At 41.3% G+C, this 23,224-nt stretch overlaps 4 protein-coding genes across 4 annotated transcripts; all 4 read right to left on the reverse strand.

Annotated features, from left to right (window-relative positions):
• Positions 1-400: 400 nt before the first annotated feature.
• Positions 401-2,543, reverse strand: gjb10 (gap junction protein beta 10). Its single transcript, XM_030443212.1, has 2 exons — positions 2,394-2,543; positions 401-1,987 (listed from the first exon to the last, which is right to left on the reverse strand). Exon 2 carries the CDS (start codon positions 1,891-1,893, stop codon positions 1,102-1,104), a length of 792 nt encoding a protein of 263 aa, XP_030299072.1. The 5' UTR covers positions 1,894-1,987; positions 2,394-2,543; the 3' UTR covers positions 401-1,101.
• Positions 2,544-3,040: 497 nt separating this feature from the next.
• ppie (peptidylprolyl isomerase E (cyclophilin E)) lies at positions 3,041-7,489 on the reverse strand. The gene is made up of 10 exons (XM_030443092.1): positions 7,335-7,489; positions 6,758-6,856; positions 6,569-6,612; positions 5,512-5,538; positions 5,317-5,398; positions 5,128-5,231; positions 4,915-5,038; positions 4,503-4,688; positions 4,243-4,385; positions 3,041-3,265 (listed from the first exon to the last, which is right to left on the reverse strand). The coding sequence occupies exons 1-10, from the start codon at positions 7,363-7,365 to the stop codon at positions 3,197-3,199; spliced, it is 909 nt and encodes a 302-aa protein (XP_030298952.1). The 5' UTR covers positions 7,366-7,489; the 3' UTR covers positions 3,041-3,196.
• A 1,520-nt stretch (positions 7,490-9,009) lies between these two features.
• On the reverse strand, positions 9,010-18,104 carry pabpc4 (poly(A) binding protein, cytoplasmic 4 (inducible form)). The gene is made up of 15 exons (XM_030392097.1): positions 17,473-18,104; positions 14,869-15,062; positions 13,955-14,070; positions 12,862-13,001; positions 12,688-12,782; positions 12,470-12,607; positions 12,282-12,377; positions 11,876-12,145; positions 11,315-11,405; positions 11,118-11,213; positions 10,118-10,248; positions 9,911-10,001; positions 9,686-9,816; positions 9,462-9,583; positions 9,010-9,359 (listed from the first exon to the last, which is right to left on the reverse strand). Exons 1-14 carry the CDS (start codon positions 17,663-17,665, stop codon positions 9,482-9,484), a joined length of 1,884 nt encoding a protein of 627 aa, XP_030247957.1. The 5' UTR covers positions 17,666-18,104; the 3' UTR covers positions 9,010-9,359; positions 9,462-9,481.
• A 1,154-nt stretch (positions 18,105-19,258) lies between these two features.
• Positions 19,259-21,925, reverse strand: zpcx (zona pellucida protein C). Its single transcript, XM_030443218.1, has 9 exons — positions 21,455-21,925; positions 21,263-21,375; positions 21,104-21,183; positions 20,854-21,025; positions 20,668-20,773; positions 20,487-20,572; positions 20,332-20,417; positions 19,409-20,258; positions 19,259-19,332 (listed from the first exon to the last, which is right to left on the reverse strand). Exons 1-9 carry the CDS (start codon positions 21,872-21,874, stop codon positions 19,311-19,313), a joined length of 1,935 nt encoding a protein of 644 aa, XP_030299078.1. The 5' UTR covers positions 21,875-21,925; the 3' UTR covers positions 19,259-19,310.
• Positions 21,926-23,224: the final 1,299 nt, after the last annotated feature.

Here is a 23,224-nt window from a genome sequence, read left to right on the forward strand (position 1 = left end):
TACTGGAAACATCCATTCAGGGGCTGCACGGACCGACACATTCCTGCACTGGGTGGATCCATGTGCGTCAGCACCCATGAATTGAACCGAGGAGTGGGAGACTCCTCCTCCGCACTTCATAAAGTACCAATCATGCTAAACAATGAGGGTGCTGCTCCTAGCAACAGTGTGCCAACGGGGAGGGAGGGCTGCATGAAACACATGGAAATAAGTTGTAGAAGAAAGAGAGTTTGAGGTCTTTGTCAGACCACAGAGCTCAAGCAGAATCAACAAATCCTTTGGCTGGGTTTACATGGTGCGTTACTGTATTTCCTAACACCCTTTTACATATTGTGTAACTGTTAAAGGGCAGAACAACTGTGCATGGATCTCGCTAAATTAAGTAAACAACTCATTTTCAAAAGCATGTAAATCTTTAATGAAAAATAATATAAACAATCATGCAGCCACACTGCATCTCAACACTGTGGAATAATGCACATCCTGATACTATTAACAGCTGTGTTTACAACACTCAATTTCAGCTCCATTGCTCTCTTCTGCTCGTGAGAAGACATCAATGTAAAACAGTAACATGCACAACAGTACAATCTTTAAACCTTTTGATAAATTATGTAGACTATTGCCGAAGACTCAGATATGAACATTTGAGCGAACCAAAGGGAGAAGAACAGTTTGAAGTAAACATTTGGGGGTCTGGCTCTGAGCAGAAGGAAAATCTTACACAGAAAACCACATGTGTTTGTAAAACCATACTCTCCAAACCACGGTGACTCATGTAATTGGTATCAAGGCTAGATCTGTCACTGTGCCACGCAGATTTTTTCCTCTTTTCTTTCCTGTGCAAGGGTTATAGAGCTTCATCTGTAAAAAAAAATCAAAAATAACTCTCCTACCCTTACACAAAACAGTGAGCACATTCCACATTAATGACACATGAGTGTTGTGGCACAGAAACAGTGAGGAACTACTTTAGTTCGAGTTCAGAGCCTGAGCAGAGAAATGTCGGCTGCCAAGTCTTTCAAGGGAAGTGCCTGCGAAGTGAGGAAAAGCACCTTTTTCTTTCCCATGTCAGTGTTTTTCCATAAGTCTTTCCGCATCTCAGGATATGGCCACGCTGTATGAAGGAGCAGGTGTCTCAGGGGTGCTTTTGCCTGTCAACTTTATTGAGTTTGACTCCATCAAGGTGCTTCCACTGGACAGCGTGTTGGTCATGACCTGGCGAGAATTATGGAACGAGGTGAAGCATTCGCGGCAGCGTTTGCCGACCAGGTAGAGGATTTCAAAGATCGAGAGCAGAATGCAGACCAGGCTGGTGACAACCATGAAGAGGGTGAAGATTCTTTTCTCAGTCGGCCGAGAGATGAAGCAGTCCACCTTGTTGGGACAGGGCTTTTGCTCGCACTTGATGAGCGAGGGAAAGTCGTAACCCTCGTAGATGTGGTAGAGGAGGTAGACAAAGGTGATGTCCACGCCGATTTTGAAGACCAGGGTGAGGACATACGTCCACCACAGGCCTCCACGTTTCTTGCCGGTGTTCTGGTAGAGACGGCGGCAGTTTTCGCCATACTTGAGCGTGTGTTTACGTTCCCTGTCCTCCCTGTAGGCAACGTGCATCACCACCAGGAGAGAGGGGCAGGTGACGAAGATGAGCTGCAGGGCCCACAGCCGGACATGGGACACAGGGAAGAAGTGGTCATAGCAGACGTTGTGGCACCCGGGCTGAGCCGTGTTGCATTTGAAGTCTTTCTGCTCATCGCCCCAGACCTTCTCCGCCGCCACCACAAACACCATGACCCTGAAGAGGAAAACGATAGAGAGCCACACTCGGCCAAAGGCTGTGGAGTACTTGTTCACTCCACTGAGGAGGCCCTGGAGGAATGCCCAGTTCATGATGAGGTTTGCTCACAGTCTATCTTCTCTTCCTGCTGATGGAAGACAGATAAGCCTCTTTTCGGCTGGAACGGCACAGACAAAATTCAGGTATCTACCAGCCGCAGGAAAAAAAAAGTTAGGTTATGTCACAAATGTAGCTGGGCCAAGAAGGCAACAAACGGCGGTGGGAACGTCTTTGACATAAAAATACACATTGACATGTCTTTAAGGCAAAAATCTAAAAGGTATAAGTACAAAAGAACATATAAAGCTGCCTTCAAACGTTCACTGAACAGGAAACTTTCATGTCATATAAGTAAAAACTTTTTCTGCTGACATACAGTCCGACAGCTCTTACTCAAATCAGCCATTCGCCCCGCATCGACAGCGTTTAACGCGCTAAAGTTTGTACATTCCGTGCGTAATTACGCATATACAAAATATCCACATCTAACACCTACTAAATCTAAACCCGAAAGTCCGATTCATAAACATACATATGAAATGTGTATACTTACAGTTTAAAACGCGGTTGTTACGGTCCAGTGTCGGAGCGGAGAGACGGGCTTCGGATGAGCCTCACCGATGAGTATCTGAGCAGATTTCTCAACACAGGACGGGAGTGGAGGGGGTGGAGTTGTTTGTCTGCCATTGCTTTTTTCCTGCCACCCGACCTGCTCAGGTGTGGCAGCCCCATTCCGCTACACACAATACTTGTTTGTCAAATTAAGTGAAGAAGGCGGGCGAAGATTTTCTTTCTTTCTATTTTTTTTTGCGAGTGTGGCGTGGTCAAACAGGCTCCCAGCACGTGATCGTTTCACGATTTACATAAAACCCAATAAATACTTTTCATAATATATAGATGATATGTTTTAGCATGAATGAGTTGTATAGTGTGCACATCTGAAACCAAAATACATGTGTTTATAACTATTACGGCAATACGGACGGCCAGTTACCGTTTTACTTTTTTAATTAGCCCAACTTCAAAATAAGGAGGACAATGTGCTCTTAATAGGTAATTATGCAACTATAAAAAAGGTAAGCCAACAATCAGCAGATTAACGTGGCATTTATTTTGTAAGCAATGATAAGTTTATTTAAATTGGACCTTTCAAGGACAGACAACACAAAGTGCTTCACAAAAGAATGACAGACATCAAGCTGTGGTTTCTTTATAAAATGAAAAAAATGTTTATTGAAATATTTACATGGCAGGTGGTGTGAGTTCAAAGTACAAAAGACCAAGAACACACTTGTTCTCTCCGACATACACTGCCTCCATAGACGCATACAAAACAAGCACACATTCCTTTTTCATTCACTCATATTCTCCACAGTCAGAGATGATGACTTTCTGCTTCGGCTTGCCGTCTTTAGATCCCTGAGCCTGCAGGGAGAGAAAAAAAAACAACTTTTCAAGATAGAGCAATTATTTGCCAAATTGCAGCATGATTGTCTTTAAAATGGTACAAACTGTTTTCACAAAATGGCCAATAAAACACAAAGCTTAGAGAAATATATTTCAGAAATATATTCTGAAGTGTACTGTAGCACAAAGCTTGAGGCAACAAACTTTATTAAATGACAAACATTTCAAAGCCATGGGCGTCTTCATCAGAATGATGAGGAGAATGATACATTTCTTGCTTCAACAAAGCCCGTAGAGTTGTTTGAGTTTGTGCTCTTACAAACTTAAATTATAATAATCTATAATAATAATAATAATAATAATAATAATAATAACCTAGATTACACTTGTGGATGGTATGATCACAAATATATTTTATTTTTTAAATTTAAATATAGATAGACAAGTAGACAATCAACAGCCTATCAATCTGAAGTAAATACTGACTGAACAGTTTAATGGCTGTAGGAAAATGACACCATATGTGTAGATTGGTCCCCTATAAACCTAGCTTTCACTGTGCTCAGCCTGTCCCGGCTCCATTTTCCAGAAAAAGAAGGACAAATTACAGCACAAAGGAAGCGCGTCTGCCATTGTGCACCCGAAACAGGTAGATGCATTTTATTCCCGGGTTGCTATACCCACGTAACAGTGGAACAACTGGAATAACTGTGGAAACACGTTATTGTTTGTAATAAGACAGAATGGACGGGCATTCACTCGATGGAGAGTGTCGATGTAAAACTCTGTTCCTTCAATGACATGCGTTTTCAGTTATCGGTGGGACCTGAAACGTTCAAAACCACCATCCTTTCTACTAGATCAGTAATAACAAAACCTGCCTACTAAGCAATACGCTATGTCTTACTGAGATTGAGATATCTGGGTCATATTGGGAATAGAAACAAATAACAGACAAAAATACATTGAAAAAATAATTATTAATGTCTCTCTACCTCCATTGCACGGACCACATCCATTCCCTCCACCAGGTCTCCAAACACCACATGTTTACCATCCAGCCAGTCTGTTTTGTCTGTGGTGATGAAGAACTGAGAGCCGTTAGAGTTCGGCCCAGAGTTGGCCATGGAGAGCTGTCCTGTGAGCATGAAAGACAACATTTGGGCGGTCATCTTCATGATCTGCTGATGAACATAAACCATTATGCTCATTCAAAGAGAGATCAGACACACGGACATTTTTACAGAATCCTCACCTGGAGCGGTGTGTTTGAGGACAAAGTTCTCATCGTCAAACTTCCGGCCGTAGATGGACTTGCCGCCGGTGCCGTTGTGATTGGTGAAGTCGCCTCCTTGGCACATAAACTGAGGGATGATGCGATGAAAGCTGCTGCCTTTGAAGCCGAAGCCCTTCTCGTGTGTGCACAAGCAGCGGAAATTCTCTACAAAAACATGAAAAAATAAATAAAAATTACTATTTGCCAACTGATTTTTTCGGTTATTCAAAGGGAGATGATATCATAACACACTTGTTTAACACCTGAATTCATTTTAGTATCTTTTCCAATTCTTCATACAAACAAACTTAACAATGTGCTACCTGCTGTCCTACAGTATATATGTATGACAAAGATGTGACAATGTAAGCCTGAGATCGCACATACACACCCGCTGTCATGGGAACGATGTCAGCCCGAAGGACGAAGCGTAGTCTCCCTGCTGGCTTGTTCCCAATCTTGATGTCCATATAAACTTGAGGATTGACTCTGCCCTTTTTGGCCGGGGGCTCACCCTGCAAAAATAAATTACAACCATGTCACGAGCTAAACATAGTTAAAAGTCAAAAAGGTACCAGAGCACTTTAGAAAAAAGCCACCTCACCTCCTGTGTCGCCGTATTGGTTGTTTCTCCACCTGCTGCCTCAGCCTCAGCCTCTTCTGTCGTCTTCCCTGAGAACTTCTTCAACCAGTCATCATCCGACCACACTGACAGGAAAAGCAGAGTTAAAAACCCAAACCCAGGATTGTAATTTCTGTGTAATTTTCTATAAAGGGGGTATTTATCAGTCACCTGGACGAGAAGAACCTTCTTTGATTCTCATGGGCTTGGCTGTGTTGACCCTGATAGTCCGTCCAAACAGCTCAGACTCATTCTTGACGATAGAACAAAGAAAAAGTCAAAATTAAATCACTGGACTTTTTAAGCAAACTCACAACAGCTAGGTCTCACACACAAAAATATGATTCAGCGATGTGTTCCACTCACCATGTTATCGATAGCTGCAGCAGCATCCTACAGAAGAATGAACAGGTTATGAGCACAGAAATATTGAGCATGACAGTCCCTCTATGTCTCAATTAAAAACCTCATGGCACTAAATTCACTAGTGAGAGTACCCTTAGTCTTTCACTTAGAAATACAGTATTCCAATTAGGCTGTGTACAAAGGATGATGATAAATCTATCATTTTTTGTTGACAGAGTGTATCAATGTCTGTCTGTTACTGTGTGTAATTGCTGCTGTTGTTTTGACAAGCTCTCCACTGAGAATGAGACGCCTATATTATTTAAGAAATATGAAAGAAATATGCTGGAGATGAAGCCATATTAATAACTTGGAGCCGCCCCCCTTGAACCTTAAATGCATTCTTTCCCCTTTGCTGCTACAGTGGTTTACTGTGGTTTATTTGTGTTTTCAGACTGTATACAAGAAAATAATACAGAATGCCACCATAATCAGGTAAAGTAATTAATTTGCAATGTTATTTTATGAAGATTCCCATGTGGACTATGTCTTAATTGGGTAAATAAGGGATGCACAATATATAAAGGCCTGACATACAACAAGTATTATCCCAATATTGGGAAATGTATATCACTGGCTTGTTTCAAACTACTGCTGCACCTGGCTAAAGCCACACAGTGTAGACTAGGGAGCTAAACATGTTGCCTCTGGTGTAGTGGATTTCTCTTTTCTTTTTTATAGTTTCAGAGGAAGAAAACATCATTGCAATTTATAATATTAGTTCCACAAGGGTTCAAACAGCAGCCAACGAGTTCTAACACAACAAATCTCATTAGTGACTTGGAATAAATCATCCAACTTTGCTCACTACACCTGGGCCTTTCTTACCCTCAGGTTTGGATAAACTTAATCTATGAACCTCTTTTAAAAACACAAAAATCTTAAATTAACTTGTTGCTATAAGCCATAAGAAGCAGGTAGTTATTGGACTGAAAAAATATTCATATAATTCATACCTAGGGCTTATTTCCGAATATTATAGTTTAGTGTGTGCTCCATTATTATAAGCGGTACATACCTCTCCCAATTCAAACTCAATGAATGCAAATCCTCTGTGCTTTTCTGAAAATAGAACATAAGACACATTATTATAGCTTAATATTCATCTTTCCCACAGTTGTGCTGTTACACAGTGACAGTGCAGTTACTATGAGACACACACACACACACACACACACACACACACACACACACACACTGATCTTACCTGTTTCATAGTCTAATGGGATCTGGATGTCTGTGATGTCTCCAAACGGGATAAAAGCAGCATGTAAAACCTTCTCATCCACCTCCTCTGCCAGGCCACCTGACAGAAATGCACCGTAATGACATTTAGATTGTCGCTTATAGCCAATAACTAACACTGAACATTTATAAGTGTCTGTCTATTCATACAGGGAGGATAAAAATGCAGGTTTACATCACGAACGTGCGCTCAGGGTACAAGAACCAATGAAATTTTGAGGCTAAAGCTGTTTTTGTTGGTTTGTTTCGTTCACTTACACAACTCACTACACAACTTGACATAATATACCGCATTCCTGGTGTAGTGGAGACTGACTGAGGTTTAAAATCGGCTAAGTTCACATGTTTTCAGGTGACGCTCTCATGTTTTACCAGCTGCATCGTTACATATCAGAGTTTATTCATTATACGTGCACTCTATACACATTCATTTGGGTCCCAATGTCGTACTTATAAAGTAACAACCTTATTACTTTTGCTATATATGATGAAACAATATTACTTTAACACGTTTTTTACGAAAAGTAACAGTAACTTACCAACATACAGCACTCGTTTGTTAGCCGCCATATTGGATATAGCTAACCCTTCAACTTTGAACCCCGCAGCTCGTGATTGGTGCAGAGCGATCGAAGCCCGCCTCCATATGTCCAAATTCCCTGCAGCGCCGTCTGTCGGAGGAGTCTCTCTACAACTTGACAACTCATATTTACCTTTTTATACCATCAAATTAAACATTTTACATTTAGTTGAGAGCTATGACGACCGCCTCACTATTCCTACGGAGGTAAGTTTCCTCCATTTACATATTTTCCCGCAGTTGTTCTAATTATCAAAACTGTAGATGCAGCATTTCTGTTTTCTGACCATTGAATAAAACTAAATTTTACAGATATCAAAGGAAGTAGGTCTGCATTTCTGTATTCTCTTTGGGCCAAATTGTTTCAGTTTTCACCCCAGACATTTTGTCTTGTCATAGTTTAAAAGCACCAGCGTTACTAATAACGTTATTGATGGTCTATTCCAGTGTCCCAGTATATCTGTGTGCAAAATAACAGAGCCTGAAACGAGCCATCATTCATTCTATCATCTACACCTGTGGTTTTGCTGCTGTGACGTGTTAAAATGTGAAAAAGGCCAGTTGAGGATGCTGGTTCACTGCCACACTCACATGACTTACTAGGGCACCTGAAAAGAAATGAGCCATCGTTAATGTTATTATCAACACCTGTGTTTTTCTGTAATGACAAGTTAAAATGGCAGCTGTGAAATTAAATGATATTGTTCTAAGCGATGCAATTTGTTTGAATTTTACTTATGTGTTGCCAGGTTGTAAGAAATCATCTTGCAATACCCTAGTTTTACTTAGACACAGACAAAATCACTTTAGTTTCCAGTACAGTTGTTGTATATATGTCACCTGTTATTAACAGGGGACACCCTCCTCACAAGAAGTATGATGATATCACCAAGTGCTACATCATCCTCCTCGTTAAAGGTGAGCCTCTGCTGTCTGTGTTCTGTCCTTTTTTCTGGCCGTTAACTCAATGCGACGCACTGGACACGCAGCAGGAACCTCTCCTACATGCTCTCTGACTGCATTACTTTTCCTTCGGATTGTTCCCGACAATTTTTTTTTATTCACCTGGTCAGACAAAGTTACCAAAAAGTGTCACTTAAATACAAAAAAAAAAAATAATTTGTTATCCCAGTCACATTTTTAGAGTGGGTTTCATACTTAAAATTCCAAAATAAACTTATTTTTTTAAAATGACTTAAAAATGACATGAACATGAAGTTGACGCCTATAAAATAGAATTTTATTTCAGCATTACAAATTCTTATTTACAAAATTAGACGAATTTAATGTTTTTATCATTTTCAGAGCTCAATATCAGACCATGCAAAAGTGACAGTCCTTTTTTTGTTGTGATGAATATAAATTTGATCATGAGGTCTCTATGCATGGACTCAGTAACCATACTTATAACTAATATTGATACAGTGAAAAACCTCTCTGTCCTTCTGTCTTCAGTGCAAAAATACCTTTTAACCGGCAGATTAAATGTTGGTTTCTATATCAATCATCTATCAAAACAGAGAAACCTTAATTATAACTATCTAGCCAACACAAAAAGGTATAATTGTCACACCTACACACTTGAAACTGAATAGAATAGGTAACACAAAAGCATTAAAATAACACAAGAATGGTAACCTTGATAATTCATCCCTTTATTGAGAATATCACACACCCATGATAACATGATAGAATGGGGGAGTCCATAATTTCAAATCAAACAAAAAAAACTTCCAAGCAAAGAAAAAGAACAAGGCTCATTTTCCTTTAAAAAGTTATCTCCTTTGCCACAGAGTTAGGGGCCTTGGTATGCAGTTTAAAAGTATTACAGAGCTAGAAAATTGTCAACTGTAACATTTTTCAAAATGTTCAAGTACATTTTTTAAATTAAATTTTCTTTCCTTCTGCCTAATTGCTCAGAAGAATCTGGTGTTTTGAGTCAGTGTGGTGAGTCTCTTCGCATCTCTGCCTGTTTCTCTGTGCCCTGAAACAACACAATCACTTTTTTATAACTTACACAAAACTTCAACAATGCATGATCAAATCAGCAAGCATGAATAACTTCACTGTTTATGTATTATCATACCGATTGAATGTGGCACGTCTTCAGGATGTGCCAGCAGCAGCAGTTGTGGGCATGCCACCAACTTTCTGAGTGGCGTCTTTCTTCGCCTGGTGGGCTTGGAGCACAGCCACAGCTTCTTCCACCTGCACACCAAACATCAAACGTGAATAATGACACAGTGTAGTGTATGGCTAACGGACATTTCACTGTGACATAGTGGCAAAAAAATACAATGAGGGAAGTACCTTTGAACGCAGAGATTCGTGAGACTCCAGCATATGTAGCAGTTCAGAGTTGTCGATCTCCAGCAGCATGCCAGTGATCTTTCCTGCCAGGTTGGCATGCATGGACTGAATCAGTGGGAAAAGACGCTCACCTATTTAAAAAAAAAAAAAAAAAGAACAGAAAGAATGAATCTAACGTAAACTGAAAAGCACTACAGTTGTTTCATTACACTATGGAATTCTTACCTAGCATCTGTTTCTGCTCCTGAGGGGGTGCAGCAGCCAGCATGGAGGCTGTGAGAGGCTCCTGGCCCTGAACGTGCACAGCTGGCTGAGCCTGGAAGGGACAAATATAGAACATCGGACAGAGGATTAAAAATGATAGGTTTGGGGGCTTGATGTGATAGGAACACAAGATGTGTGTGACCAATGTGACTGGTCTTCTGCCCATACCTGCTGTAAGGCAATAGGTTGCACCACCTGAGGGTTTTGATTACGGACACCGGTGGCATATTTGTAAGGAGGCATGGCACGCGGCCCGGGGACTCCCATTGAGGGGCGAGGAGCCATGGCCTGGCCAGAAGCTAGCAGAGAGGAAGAAATGCAGCAGAATTCACACACTGTCTTGACAATCACTAATGTACATGTAGTATCAATCAACAGTGTTGGGAAGACTTAAACTACATGTAGTTGAACTACATAGCTTAACTACAATTTGCTGTAACTTGCTGGTAGTTAAACTACATTCATATTTTGTGCCGCGTCAAGTATTTTAACGACTTTTTGGGTAATTTTTTGTAGTTTAACTACTCAATTTACAAACTAGAATTTTGGCCAATAACATGCAATATTTTTTTTTATAACAAAAGACCTATATAATATAAATGTTATTTTATTTTTCTTTGATAAAGTGGATGAGGTGGAAGCCTTTGTGAAGTGTTAAGTTCAACACTGGTGTCCTGGCCAGTGCAGCATGTGAGCAGCTTTTTAGTGTTGGTAAAGATGTTTCTAGTGCCAAACGGAACCGGTGTCTGACAAAAACTTTGAGAGACTGCTCATGTGTCGCGTCAACAAGCAATTCTGCCCCGGCATCTAGTTCAAGTGCCTAAGTGTTAGTGCCTCTGAAGTTCCTGTGACGTTGAACAAAAATGTCAGCTTTTGTTCTTTAAAAAATGAAACTTGAGTTGAGAGACATATTTCTGCTGGTATGTGAATTTTTTGTAGTCTATTATATTTTGTTTCATATACACCATATGTTGATTTATTTAACACTGAGTTAAATGAGTATAATGAGTATAAGAAGTTGCTAAAACTACTTTTTTTAGCAGTAGTTTTACAAACTACATTTCTCCACGGGTAGAAATGTAGTTTGTTCAAACTGCTGCCAGGCTGAACTACATGTAGTTTTACAAGTTGATGATGATAATTTTGTTCATTTATATTGGTCACACACCTCGTGGACCCTGTCCGCCGCTATTAGGAGTCATGTGTCTCAAATTGGCACGGGGTCCTGGCTGACGCAGTGAGTTGGGGATCCCTTGGAAACCGCCTAAGAGTGACAGATGAGGAGACAGTATTACAGTAATACTGAAATAGGTAACTGAAGTATATCAAAGATAGATGCACTATCATATGATGCCATATGCTCACCTTGACCTCTGCCACCTTGTTGCTGCCATCGGGGGTTGGGTCGCATTTGGGCTAGTTGATTGGGTGCATAGTATGTAGTCCTATTCTGGGCCTGGGGGATAGAAGTCAGTGAAATATGTCATTTTATGTCATTAAAATCATACCCTACACAACAGGTTTTTTAATAACAAGTGCAAAAAATATAATCAATCTATTTTTAGCTAATCTTGTTTTTGGTCTCAACCAACCTCTTAGGAAATATCAGGTTCTTAAGCTGTTAAATGCTCCACCATGTTCACCAGCTATTTGCTAACTTTGGTCATCTGTAGCTCAGTGTTAGGCTGGTAGAATACAGAAAGACTTTTCAGCTTTCCACTAAAAACACCTGCAGTGAGCCTAAAACAAAAATAAGCTAACACGCTAAAGGGCTTTGGAAAGCTAAGGGGAACTGTAGAGCCAAGTGATAATTATCTGTGTGCTCACCGCAAGGAGCGACCCCTTTAATATTACATCAATATATATAGATTCTATAAAATATAGCCACTTGAAGAGACACTAACATATCAGATTTGATTTTCACACCTGTGGCACAGCTGGCATGAAGTAGCCACTGGTGGGCTGGAACTGGTTAATGATGGCGTTCGCCGGCATCGCTCTCATGCCAGCAATACGCTGCATGTACTGGTTGGTGAGGTGGGCTTTGCGCTCTTCTTTGCGCTGAGCGAGAGCTACGTAGAGTGGTTTGGAACCAACGATTCGTCCGTTCATCTCAGTCACAGCCTTGGTGGCCTCTTCAGGGGAGGAGAAGCAGACAAAGCCAAAGCCCTTGGAGCGACCCTCCTCCAGCATCACCTAAAATGTCAACAGATTTTGATTGGGTACCTTTAAGCAGACAATATTGTCACACTGTTGCTATATTTATACCGCAGTGATGCACAGTCTTGTCTCTAGTGGTGATGCATCGCAGAATCTGTTTGATCATTCTCACCTTAGCACTTGTGATAGACCCAAATGGAGAGAACTCCTTACGCAGTTTCTCATCGTCTATGGTGTCATCCAGGTTCTTAATGTAAAGATTTACACCCTGAAACCAAACACAGTCATTAGGCATATGTAGCAGCTTCTTTGACATGGTCCAGATTAATTTGATTAATTAAAAGGTTAGTTTCCACAGACCTGATAACGACTGATCCTTTCTTGTTTCAGTAGCTCAAACTTCCTCTTCAGCTCAGCCTGTCGCTCCATCTTTTTCTGAGCCCGGCCCACAAACACAGTCTTGCCATTGAGGTCGGTGCCATTCATGTCCTCTACAGCCTTTGGATTAAATCATTATTATCAGAGGAATGACCTATAAAGGCTCACTAAAATTCCTCATTTCCATTAGGCTCGTGTACCTTGTTAGCGTCCTCATGCTTCTCGTAACTAACAAATCCGAAGCCTCTGGATTTGCCGGTGGGGTCTGTCATCACCTTCACACTGAGTGTTTTACCTGCAGAGGTTAAAGGTCAGGTCAGTTTGTTGTAAGACTTTAGAGTTTGGAGTAACACCCATGGATCTAGTCATTTTACCATATTTGTCAAAAAGCTCCTTCAGGCGTTCATCATCCATATCATCCCCAAAGTTCTTGATGTACACATTGGTGAACTCCTTGGCTTTGGCACCAAGTTCAGCCTCCCGTTCCTTGCGAGATTTGAAACGACCCACAAACCTGAAGGTAGAGGGAGAGCAGCGACACGCACTCTTTTAAAACAGTCCCGACTGAGATGAGAAAACAAACCAGGATCCGTCTCTTTTGACCTGCTTTGTCCGATCTAAAACACTCTTGATCCGGGTTTCCGGGTACAGAAAGTTCCGCAATGACAGAGGAAGACCTGACCACGCAAGCAACGGCAAATAAGACAACATCCACAAATCAAATTCACAGCTACATTTCATCATGTGACTCATTCCTAGGGTAAACAATGAAAAAACAACGAACCGCGGTTAATATCACCAGAGGCAGGCAGATAGGTCAGCATGCTAGACAACACAGTGACAACCATTGTAATTCTTGGTCCAAATACTTGATGAGGAGGTGGATGGAGAGGGATGGAGGAACAGAGTCTCACAGTACAGTACAGGAAAGCTGAGGAGGACCAAATGATCTTATATACCTTGCTATGACGACCTCTCTCTCCTTCCGCCATCCAGTATTGCATTCCTGCATTCGATCCATCACTAAAACACACAAGCGTTGTCATACACACACAAACAAACACTCCAAGACGGGTGACCAGCGAGTGGACAAATGAGGCAACAGAAAATGCGTCTGGTAGGAAGGATGAGAGTTTTTTAGTTTGTTATCTCTCAATTTAGAGTTTATCTTCATACTGGCAGCAGTGAGAGATGAGCTTATTAGTCAGATTATTCACGCACAAACTCACCAACTGGAAAAAAGACATGAAAAGTCAGTTCACGCAACACAACAGACAGGTCAGGTTTATGCATTACATGTCACCATTAGCTCACCAAGCACAGCGCCTTCAACATGAGGACCTTCAATGTCATGCTAACTATCAAATACTATCAAAATCATTCTCAAATGCAAGCAAAATTATTTTCAAAACACTATTAACAATGAACACCCCTTTGTCCCCGCTTCCTAGATGATCAGACACTCACACCTTGCGGTCATTCAGAAGCATGCCGTTCATCTTCTCAATGGCACGATCAGCAGCATCCTGGGTCTCAAAGTGGACAAAAGCGTAGCCCTTGGAGCCATTTTCATCACACACCACCTGGAGCAGAGGAAGACATGAGGGTAAATACAGTATGCATCCAAAGTAAGGCATCATGACACATGCAGGCCGCTCCTGAACTTTAAATGCACAGTATGTGGGGGCTCTTTATCGAAAGCAAAGCTGTAAGAAACGTGGGATCATGGGCGTTGTTCTGTTAATTGTTAAACAACAACCACTAATGGTAAAAATATATCTACGTGACTCAGGCAGAAATGTTCACGGATGAGGTAATGTATTAAAGTTTTATTCAAATGATATTTAGTCTTCTTTCCTCACTCTTATGTTTCATCTGATGTTTCCCTGGAAGTTATAGCAACATGCAATGAAATGAAAGGCGCGACTAGCTTGAGCAAAATGAAAAATGTCTCTTTTTCAGCCTTGTTGGAAACATTAAAGTTCATCTGGATAGTATGTGTCAACACAATATATGACATAAGTCCAGCTGTTAGACATTTTAATGCAGAAATGTGACATATTGTAAATCAAAACAATAAAAGCAACATTTTCCCAATTTTTTTAGCTGTAAGTTCATATGTAACTTCCAGACATGAGAGTTGTATCTTCTTACTTTTCTGCAAGAGATTGAATAATTGTATTTCCCAAAATGTGGAAGTGTTGGAACAATGTGACCAGTTCTTAGTTGGAATTGGCAGGAGAAATGGTTTGTAAGTTGGTTTGGTTGTGCACAATTTGTCTGAAACTCCAAGCAGGAACAGTCGGAACATATAAAGCATTAACAAAAACCCACAGTATTACTGTTTTAAAGCCTCTTAGTTACATCTACGACAATTGTACCTTGCAGGAGAGGATGTTGCCAAAGGCGGAGAAGGTGTCGTACAGGGCTTTGTTGTCAATGGACTTGTCAAGGTTCTTGATGAACACGTTGCCCACTCCAGACTTCCTAAGGGAGGGGTCTCTTTGGGACCACATGATTCTGATTGGCTTCCCTTTGACCACGTCAAAGTTCATGGTGTCCAGGGCTCTTTCAGCTGGGAGGGAGGAGGGTGCAGAGAGGTGAATGGAAAGGTCATGCGTGGTTGTTTACACAGAGCCATGAGTCTGACAACATGTCAGTCACTAGTATGTATGCTATATATCATGCTTCATCTACAATGGTCAGTGCTTGTTGTTTCAAGACCAGTAAAAGCTGTGATAATCCAGCCAATGCTTTAGACTACAAACACGGCACTGCCTGAGTAACTTTCCTGAAGAAATATCATAAAGCTACAGTGGAGTGAATTAAAACAGTTTGCCCTCCCGTGCATTGTATGTTACAATGGAGAATCCATGCTGCTACAAGCACAGATACAAGGCCTGAGTAACATGGTTAAGATACTGCAGTAGACCATGTGGCCGGTGAGCAGCTGGGACAGGTGTGAAGGGGCAGCAGCAGTGGCAGCTAGGAGCACATGGCCCCCTTCTCTAACTCACCACATGCTGCTGGGCCACGTCCCACCTAGGCCAGTTGCAGTACCAGCACAGAAAACACAAATGAGCATAAGTAGTAACAGGTTACATTCTTTATTTCCTCCAATCACGCCATCTTTGAGCCCAGTTTGATAGCTATTTCTGCCATTTCTCTCTCAGACTACAGCTTTGACTCTCATATAGGCTCTCATGTCCATGTGGGCACACAAGCCAAACATCCTTTTGTTCGGTCACTCCACAGTAACACACACACACACACACACACACACACACACACAGGCCAGGCTTTCCAGCTAAAAGTGTCTGGTAAACAAAACGGAGCTGCCTTGCGTCTGCTGGCATCAGCAGTTTGGCTTGCAATTGTACTTCACACAGGCAGTGTGCTCAGAAAAGGTGTGTGATCGCTGTCAAACATGTGGACTTCTGGAAGGTTCTGTGTAGAAAACTTAGTTTAAAAAAAAAGGCCAAAAGAGATCTAATGTATGTGCACGGTCATTAATCATGTACTACATGCTATCGTTCGCAATGAACGTGAAGTTGTGTGAAATGCTAGTGTTGGATTAGTTGTCATTGTTAACCATTCCTGTCATGTTAAGAACTTAAATTTATTATGGGCAGGCAGATTTTGTGCTGCTCAGAAAGACCTTCTATATTTAGAGAGGGGTCCTGAGAGGTATGTGCTGGCATGGAGTGTGAGTAGAGCATTCTCTATCATTGATGGGGAAGAGACACATTCAACACATTCAGATGAGCAACACCAATGAGTGTTGTAACACATACAGCAGTGACATGACAAACAACATTTACTGCTGATGTATAAACTATATCATAACTCCGTTCAGGAACTTTTTTCGAAGCATTTTACGGGCAGCAAAAAGCTATTGCCCCTCCGACACGTGTTAGTTAGGTCTCCATGTAAATACCCAACAGCTACCATCCCCCATATCTACACCTCCAATAACAAATGGTGTCTCCTCACTTGTGGCTCTTATTACATTTACTCAAGTGAGTGATACTATCTTCCTGGAAGCGAGCCAGTCGTAGCCTCCAATTACTGCGGGTTTTTGGTTGCCGGCTCAGATAAATGTGTGACAGGTGTTTAACGTTGATACAAGGCGCAACAGAGTCCACACAATGTAAATAGCATCACTGGGCCTTTATAGACATCCACAACACGTGCTACTATTGCTCAATGCTTTGGTACCCTTGACTAGGAAACAAAAAAAGCATTATGATAAAAAAGATACTTAACACTTCTGCTATACCTGTGGATGCATAGATGCTCAAGATAAAACTGTGATTAAATCCAAATGAAAGCAGGATCGAGTCCAATACGTTTGAATGCACCAGACAATGCACATAAACATGTCGGGCAGGTGTTCAGCTTATCGTCACTGTTCAGCTGTTCTTGTCACTTTTCATGCTTTCAGTCAATATACTGTTGCAGCAGAGGGTAGTGGGAATTGACTTCACTCAGTGGCCCTTTAAATAGGAGCAGAAATGGGTCGTTTTGGGCTTAATGAGTGAGAACTGCAAAAGGAGCTTACAGTATATTCCAAACTGCAGCGCTATTATTGAAGAACATAAACTGAACCTCTGTTAACTTTTAAGCACAAGTCCAACTCATAATGTGAGAGAGGGCTTCAACCATGGTGGTGACATAGATTAGCAGGAGCATAGAAGAACTGGGACATGCTTATGTGGGTCAAATTAGTGCTCCAAACAGTCTGAAGAACTGTCTTGCAGAAATATCACTTCATCCAGCAGAATTTAAAGTTCAATCATTTTTATGCATTGCCAGTATGTCCCTAATTGTGATCATGTGGATAGTTTCAGGACTGACATTGAGAGCATATGGTGACATTGTCAGTGTTTGAAGGATGCATGCTTTCAGCCTCTTAAAGCCACATGCAAGTAACACGCTTAAAAAATAAAAAAATAAAAAAGCACTTTGCAGGTTTCATTTCTTACCATCAGCTGGCTGGGAGAAGTTGACATAAGCGTATCCCAGGGATCGCCGGGTGATCATGTCTCTGCATACCCGAATGGAGAGCACCGGTCCGGCTGGGCTGAATTTCTCATACAGCATAGCCTCCGTGATGTCGGGGTGCAGGTCGCCAACGTAGAGAGAAGCCATCGGATAACTCCCCGTCGCCGTGTTCATATCTCGGAGTTCACAAAATAAGTGAATGCGGAGCCTCCCTCAAACACGCCAGGAAGAATAATGCCGGTGTGAAGTGTATCCTGGGTCCAAGCTGCGCCTCACTTCTCGCCTAATAAAGACACCGACAGCTGGCTCTGGGGTCCAGCTTTGTTGAGAAAATATCAAACCTGAAAAATCACGACATAAGTCGATGTCTTCTGAAGTCTTCCGTCAAAGGTGGATAACAACTTCGGGTTAAGCCCGAGGCCTCTTGTTTCTATTTTTTGTTATTAATTTTTTGCTATTTTTTTTTGTTGTTATGTTTGTATTTCTTTAAATAGTAAGGTTCTTATTTTTTATGGAGATTTTGTTGCTTTTATATTTTTTTATATTATTTTTAAGTTTTTCAAGAACAGTGAGTTAGACACTCACGGTTGTTTTGTGGCTGGGGAAAGAGACTGCGTGAGGAAAAGCATGGGCACTTTATAGAGAGTGACGGTGCGGAGGAAATAGTGGCCAGGGTCAAACTTGGGAGAGAAAAAAAAAAAACACTGAGCATGCGGCGTAAAAGGGAGAGCGCACACAGCACTGCTCCAACTACAGAGCCCCGCTCCCCACAGCGACATCTGGGTGGGAATACAAAAGGCTCTCACACAAAACAGCCCGTGGACAGACAGGGCTTTCTACAGCTTACAAAAGGTGATTACTAATGATCATTACTGCAGCAGGAAACTTTTTTTTTTTTTTTTTTTTAAAGGACTGGTGTCTTCAATAGGGAGGGTAAGGTAAACAGAGGCAAAGTACAAATAACTGTCAAATTTTATCAAATGTAATGGTTACATTTATTTTGAAAGCAACACAATGTGACTTTACAGCTTCAGAATCATTTTGATGTTACAGTGTCTTGTGATCAGGTGAATGGTCCCTCCCATCACCTGTTTCTGCACAATGTAACCTCAGAGGGGGCAGGATCACAGCGTTACATACGTGATTACTTCATCGTAAAAGTTAAACACATAGCATTGTTGTGATGTAAGACATTTTTCTTGTTGTCTGCACCTTAGGTCTGACATTGTTACAGACCGGGGATTTGCATTTACCAAAGTGATGTTGCACTCAGAAACTGTGGAGGGCGCCATATTGCACAAAATGCCAATTACTTTGACGTTGCTTTTAGAAGCTGGAATCAGAACTGACTCATCTAAAAAGTATTTCTAAAAATGAAAAATTAATTTGTACTCACTTTTTTGCTGCTATACTTATTGTGAGCACAGAGGGCCCTGTTTAATGACATTTAAATTCATTTTATTTATAATTTAATCTTTACTGATCATGTAATTTCCTTTCCAAATGTATAAACTAATATATAGTACAGATAAAGTAGTTTGCTACATGCCCATAGAGTTAAAATCATAATTCTTCAGTACTTCGAGTACGTAAATGTGACCCGATACCTACATTAAAGTTATTAAAACTATTATAAAAACACAATTCAGGGAGCCAGTCATTTATTGGGTTTGATTTTGGCAGTTTCAGTCTGGTTGAAGTGAAAACCTGCTTATCTTAAAAACCATTTGAATATGCATTTAACGTAAAAAAAAACAAAAACACATATTACTGCTTAATACATTTATTCAATGCAATGGATATTCTTATGAAGTTGCATTTATTCTGCTTTGTCCAACCTCCTGAGGATAAAAGATTAAGAACCAAGTTAGTCATTCACATATATGAAAACATACCGACACTGCAGATCAAGATTACCTCAACAAATCCAGGAAAGTTGACCGCAGTCCCGTCTGCCTTGGTTTTCTTTTAACTGCATCCATCCCAAATCTTCTGATCACACCTTTGTCCTCCTCTTGCATCACCTCCTCTTCCTCATAGCTCAATGTTTGCAAACCACCTCTTCCTTTGGAGAACTGAAGTTTTGAGCGAATTATAGGACGTGCATCATTTGTTTCTTCTCCGGGCATCACAGCTGCATCTGCCTGCCTTTGAGCCAGCTCATCTCTCATTTTGCCAAAATGATTCTTTTCTTCAGATGTCTTATCAGGCAGAGATACATCAGCTTCTTCTGGAGCCTCAGTGTGCAACAATTGAACTCCTCCCAACCACATTTTCATTTGAGAGTCCTCTGCAGCTGATGCCTTTTCCAGTTGTGGATGAATTATCAAGTCAACCAGTGTAAGAAGATTCATATTATGATCTCTGATCTCATTTTGAGACTCTTGGTCCGCGGTCAAGACTTGCAGCTCTGGAAGGTCATTTGCCTGTAACTCAACTGTCAAGTAGTCGTCAGGCTCAGAACTGATATTCTCGCTTTGTTCAGCATCTTTCACCTCTTCAGGCAGCCAAAGGGTCAGTCTCCCAGCTGGGTCCTGGCTCACAACCACGACACCCTGAGGTGGGGAAGAGAGCTTGCTTCCTGATATAGAAGTACCAGAAACAATTGCATCCGCAGTCGCTGCTCCATCAGAGGGAACAAACTGTATGGGGTCACCAACAGGAGGACTGGGGGTTTCTTGTGGTTCAGAGAACGAAGGCTCTGGAATCATCTCTACATCTTTGTCCACGATGACCAATGGGCCAGTGCTGACAGTAGCCTTGACATCTGAAATGACACAGTTAGAGACCAGAAATAGCCCATATGCGGTTGCACTTTACAAAAGCCACAAAGCACTGACCGTCAGGGAGGTGTTTGACTGACAGGCCTTTACACTTTGAGCTGCAGCACTTGCACACCTCTGCCGTTCCACTCAGGTCCTCCCATCTGGAACAGAACAATCTCATCAAGTAATGAAAAAGGTCTCCAAATACAGTTTTGTGTGTAGACAAATACCTTGACTCGATCATATTATAGTTGCAGGATTTGGAGCCGAAGGTGACACCCTTGTCTGAGAGGAGGACACTGCAATGAATGTACAGCTTCGAAAGGAAGAGTTCACAAGGTCATACAGCTGAATAGGAGAGGATAGGAAAAACATTTTTTTTTTTTTTAATGTATGAAAAAAATAAAATACCTCAGAAATTAGATAAGACGTGTTCAGAACCAAATTAACCACATCTGCTCTGTTAGAAGCTACAAATTGTACGACAGCATGAGGAGAACCCAGCGGGGCCGTGCACCTGCAGAGAACAAACATCATTGCAGCTGATCGTATCGTCACATTGCAAGCGTTACCACCAGCTCCTGACTGGCTGCTTACCCTTTATTCAATATGACTGCTTTCCTGGGCACAGTCTCAGGTTCGGGAGACGCAGAAACAAAACAGGACTGGATGAAGAGCTGCTGCTTTGGTCTGGTTTGGGCAGAAAGCTGGAGGTTGACAGCCTGGCCTCTTTTATAGGTATTCGACTCTGCAGCGCTGCTCCAGGTGGCTGCAGGAAAAACAAAACTATGCATCTATAAAACCAACCTAGCTTAATAGCATCTTTTTGATTTATGAGATTACTCACGATTCATGGCTTTGATGTTAAAGGTCCTGCCATTTTCAGAAAACGCAGCCGAGACAAAGAAGTTTGGATCAGCATATGACCTGGAAAGACAAGCGGTCCCCTTTAGTATGGCTACTTGTGACCTACTTGTGATAGTAGTTTTAATATCAATAGATGCACCTCTTTGGGGAGCAGGAGATGTGCACTGGGGAAGGAGTTTGCCACCAGGTGGGAAGAGGCTTTTTGAGATTCAAGTACAGAGTGTTTGTGAACATCTCCAGGCCATTCTGCATCTGTAAGAGAAACTACAATCTCAGAAAAGTTGTCATGAAGCCGTGGAGAGGAAGATGAGGAAGATTTTGGTCAACTCACCACACGTGCAGTTCCACACTCATCCAAACTGTACACAAAGACAAATTGGTGTGGTAGCGCTCTGTTGCTGTAGCAGCCATCGCCCAACTGTATCTCCTCTGCAGACAGTATGACACCGTTTAATCTTCTATCCACGCGCAGGGTCAGCTCAGATTCATCACAAAACACCTCTACATTGGGAACGTGCATGATGGGAGGGAACTCGGCGAGCATGTGAAAGTCAGGGGTCCGGGTTCGCCACGAGCTGAAGACGGTGTCATAAGGAGTGAAATCAAAGCTGCGTTTGAATGGAAAAGGCGAGATGTAGTCAAAAAATCCTGGGAACTCTTGGGGAAATGCGTCATCCTGCTCCTTCATTCGTGACTGAACAGTGATGAGATTTCCAAGAAAAAAGCAAAGTAATATCTCTGTCGTCCCCATTGCAGACCTCCAAGTAAACCGACCACTCTGATGCTCTCCTGCCACAGGTGTGTCATTAAGAAGGAGCAGCAGCAGGAGGGACAGGTGAAGGTAATGAAGCTAACGAGCCTCACAGGCAATTATACTGCCAGAGATGCTCAGTTGTGTTTTTTCTGGGTTTCACTGTGAGACATAATGTATTAAGCAACTATTTTTGGGGGGTGTTTTTGTGTATTTGTTTTTTTTGTTTGTTTGTTTGTTTGTTTGTTTTTAATGTCATTTAGATTTCAGGGTTTTGTTAAAACCCTTACACCTGAGGCTAATTGTATCTAAATTAGATAGTCCAAAACAGCCAAATCTGCACATTTTATGATTACATACTGATATTATGATCTTTAGAAACAGAATAATGTGTGTATAACACAGTTTTAATAACTTATTTCATGTAGGAATCAGGTCACATTTACATGCTCAAAGGACTGAGTAGTTATGAGTCTAGCTATGTGGGCATGCAGTGAATAACTTGTATAATGGTTTACACATTTCAAAAGGAAATACCATGATCAGTAACGATAAAGATAATTCCATAAATATGTCACTAAACAACGGCCCACTCTACTCACCATTAAGTCTAGAGCGGAAGCAATTAAATCATTTAGATGAAAATATTTATGAAATGCATTTTTAGGTAAAAAGTCAAATTTCTCTGATTCCAGCTTCTTAAAGCAACATTATGTAGTAATTGACATTGTGTGTGCTATGGCGCCCTCCACAGTTTCTGAGTGCAACACCACTGTCACAAATACAAATCCCAGGTCTGTAACAATTTGTCAGACATAATGTAGGTGCAAATGGCTAGCAAAATGTATTACATCATAACGATGTTATGTGTTGAACTTCTACGTTGAAGTAAACATGTATGTAACGCTGTGATCCTGCCCTCTCACTGAAGTTACATTGTGCAGAAACAAGTGATGGGAGGGACAAAGTGGCTGTGACAGAGACATCATTCACCTGATTACAAGACACTGTAACATCAAAATGGTTCTGAAGCTGTTATTTTAAGGTCAAGTCACATAATGGTGCCTTGAATGTGAATTTTTTCTAGTTTCTTTACTCCACAATGACTCTAAACGGAATGCGTTTGGTTTGGGATATAATAAGTGATTGGACGTCATCTTGGGATTGGGAAATACTGGTCAACATTTTCACCACTTCCTGACATTTTGTTGCCCAAAGAAACAACTCATCCAGTAAACAGAAGGGCAATCGTTACATTAATCGATCAGACAAACAGGTATTACTTACACTATAACGTCTATAGTAGGCTATAACTTGTGCAACATGGTGTGGTATTTACATAGCGATACT

Source organism: Sparus aurata, chromosome 16 (genome assembly GCF_900880675.1).
Source record: "Sparus aurata chromosome 16, fSpaAur1.1, whole genome shotgun sequence".
Taxonomy (NCBI): Eukaryota; Metazoa; Chordata; class Actinopteri; order Spariformes; family Sparidae; genus Sparus; species Sparus aurata.

Coding starts and splice junctions, on each gene's coding strand:
- gjb10 (XM_030443212.1), bottom strand. CDS start 1,893: ATGAACTGGGCATTCCTCCAGGGCCTCCTCAGTGGAGTGAACAAGTAC.
- ppie (XM_030443092.1), bottom strand. CDS start 7,365: ATGGCGGCTAACAAACGAGTGCTGTATGTTG. Junction 5,232..5,316: donor AGAAGGTTCTTCTCGTCCAG/GTGACTGATAAA, acceptor TTTTCCTGTCAG/TGTGGTCGGATGATGACTGG. Junction 4,386..4,502: donor CCTCAAACACACCGCTCCAG/GTGAGGATTCTG, acceptor TCATGCTCACAG/GACAGCTCTCCATGGCCAAC.
- pabpc4 (XM_030392097.1), bottom strand. CDS start 17,665: ATGAACACGGCGACGGGGAGTTATCCGATGGCTTCTCTCTACGTTGGC. Junction 12,783..12,861: donor GGAGCTTTTTGACAAATATG/GTAAAATGACTA, acceptor TAACCTCTGCAG/GTAAAACACTCAGTGTGAAG. Junction 11,214..11,314: donor ACAAGGTGGCAGAGGTCAAG/GTGAGCATATGG, acceptor TGTCACTCTTAG/GCGGTTTCCAAGGGATCCCC.
- zpcx (XM_030443218.1), bottom strand. CDS start 21,874: ATGGGGACGACAGAGATATTACTTTGCTTTTTTCTTGGAAATCTCATC. Junction 21,376..21,454: donor AGTGTGGAACTGCACGTGTG/GTGAGTTGACCA, acceptor TTTCTCTTACAG/ATGCAGAATGGCCTGGAGAT. Junction 20,774..20,853: donor GCAGTCATATTGAATAAAGG/GTAAGCAGCCAG, acceptor TGTTCTCTGCAG/GTGCACGGCCCCGCTGGGTT.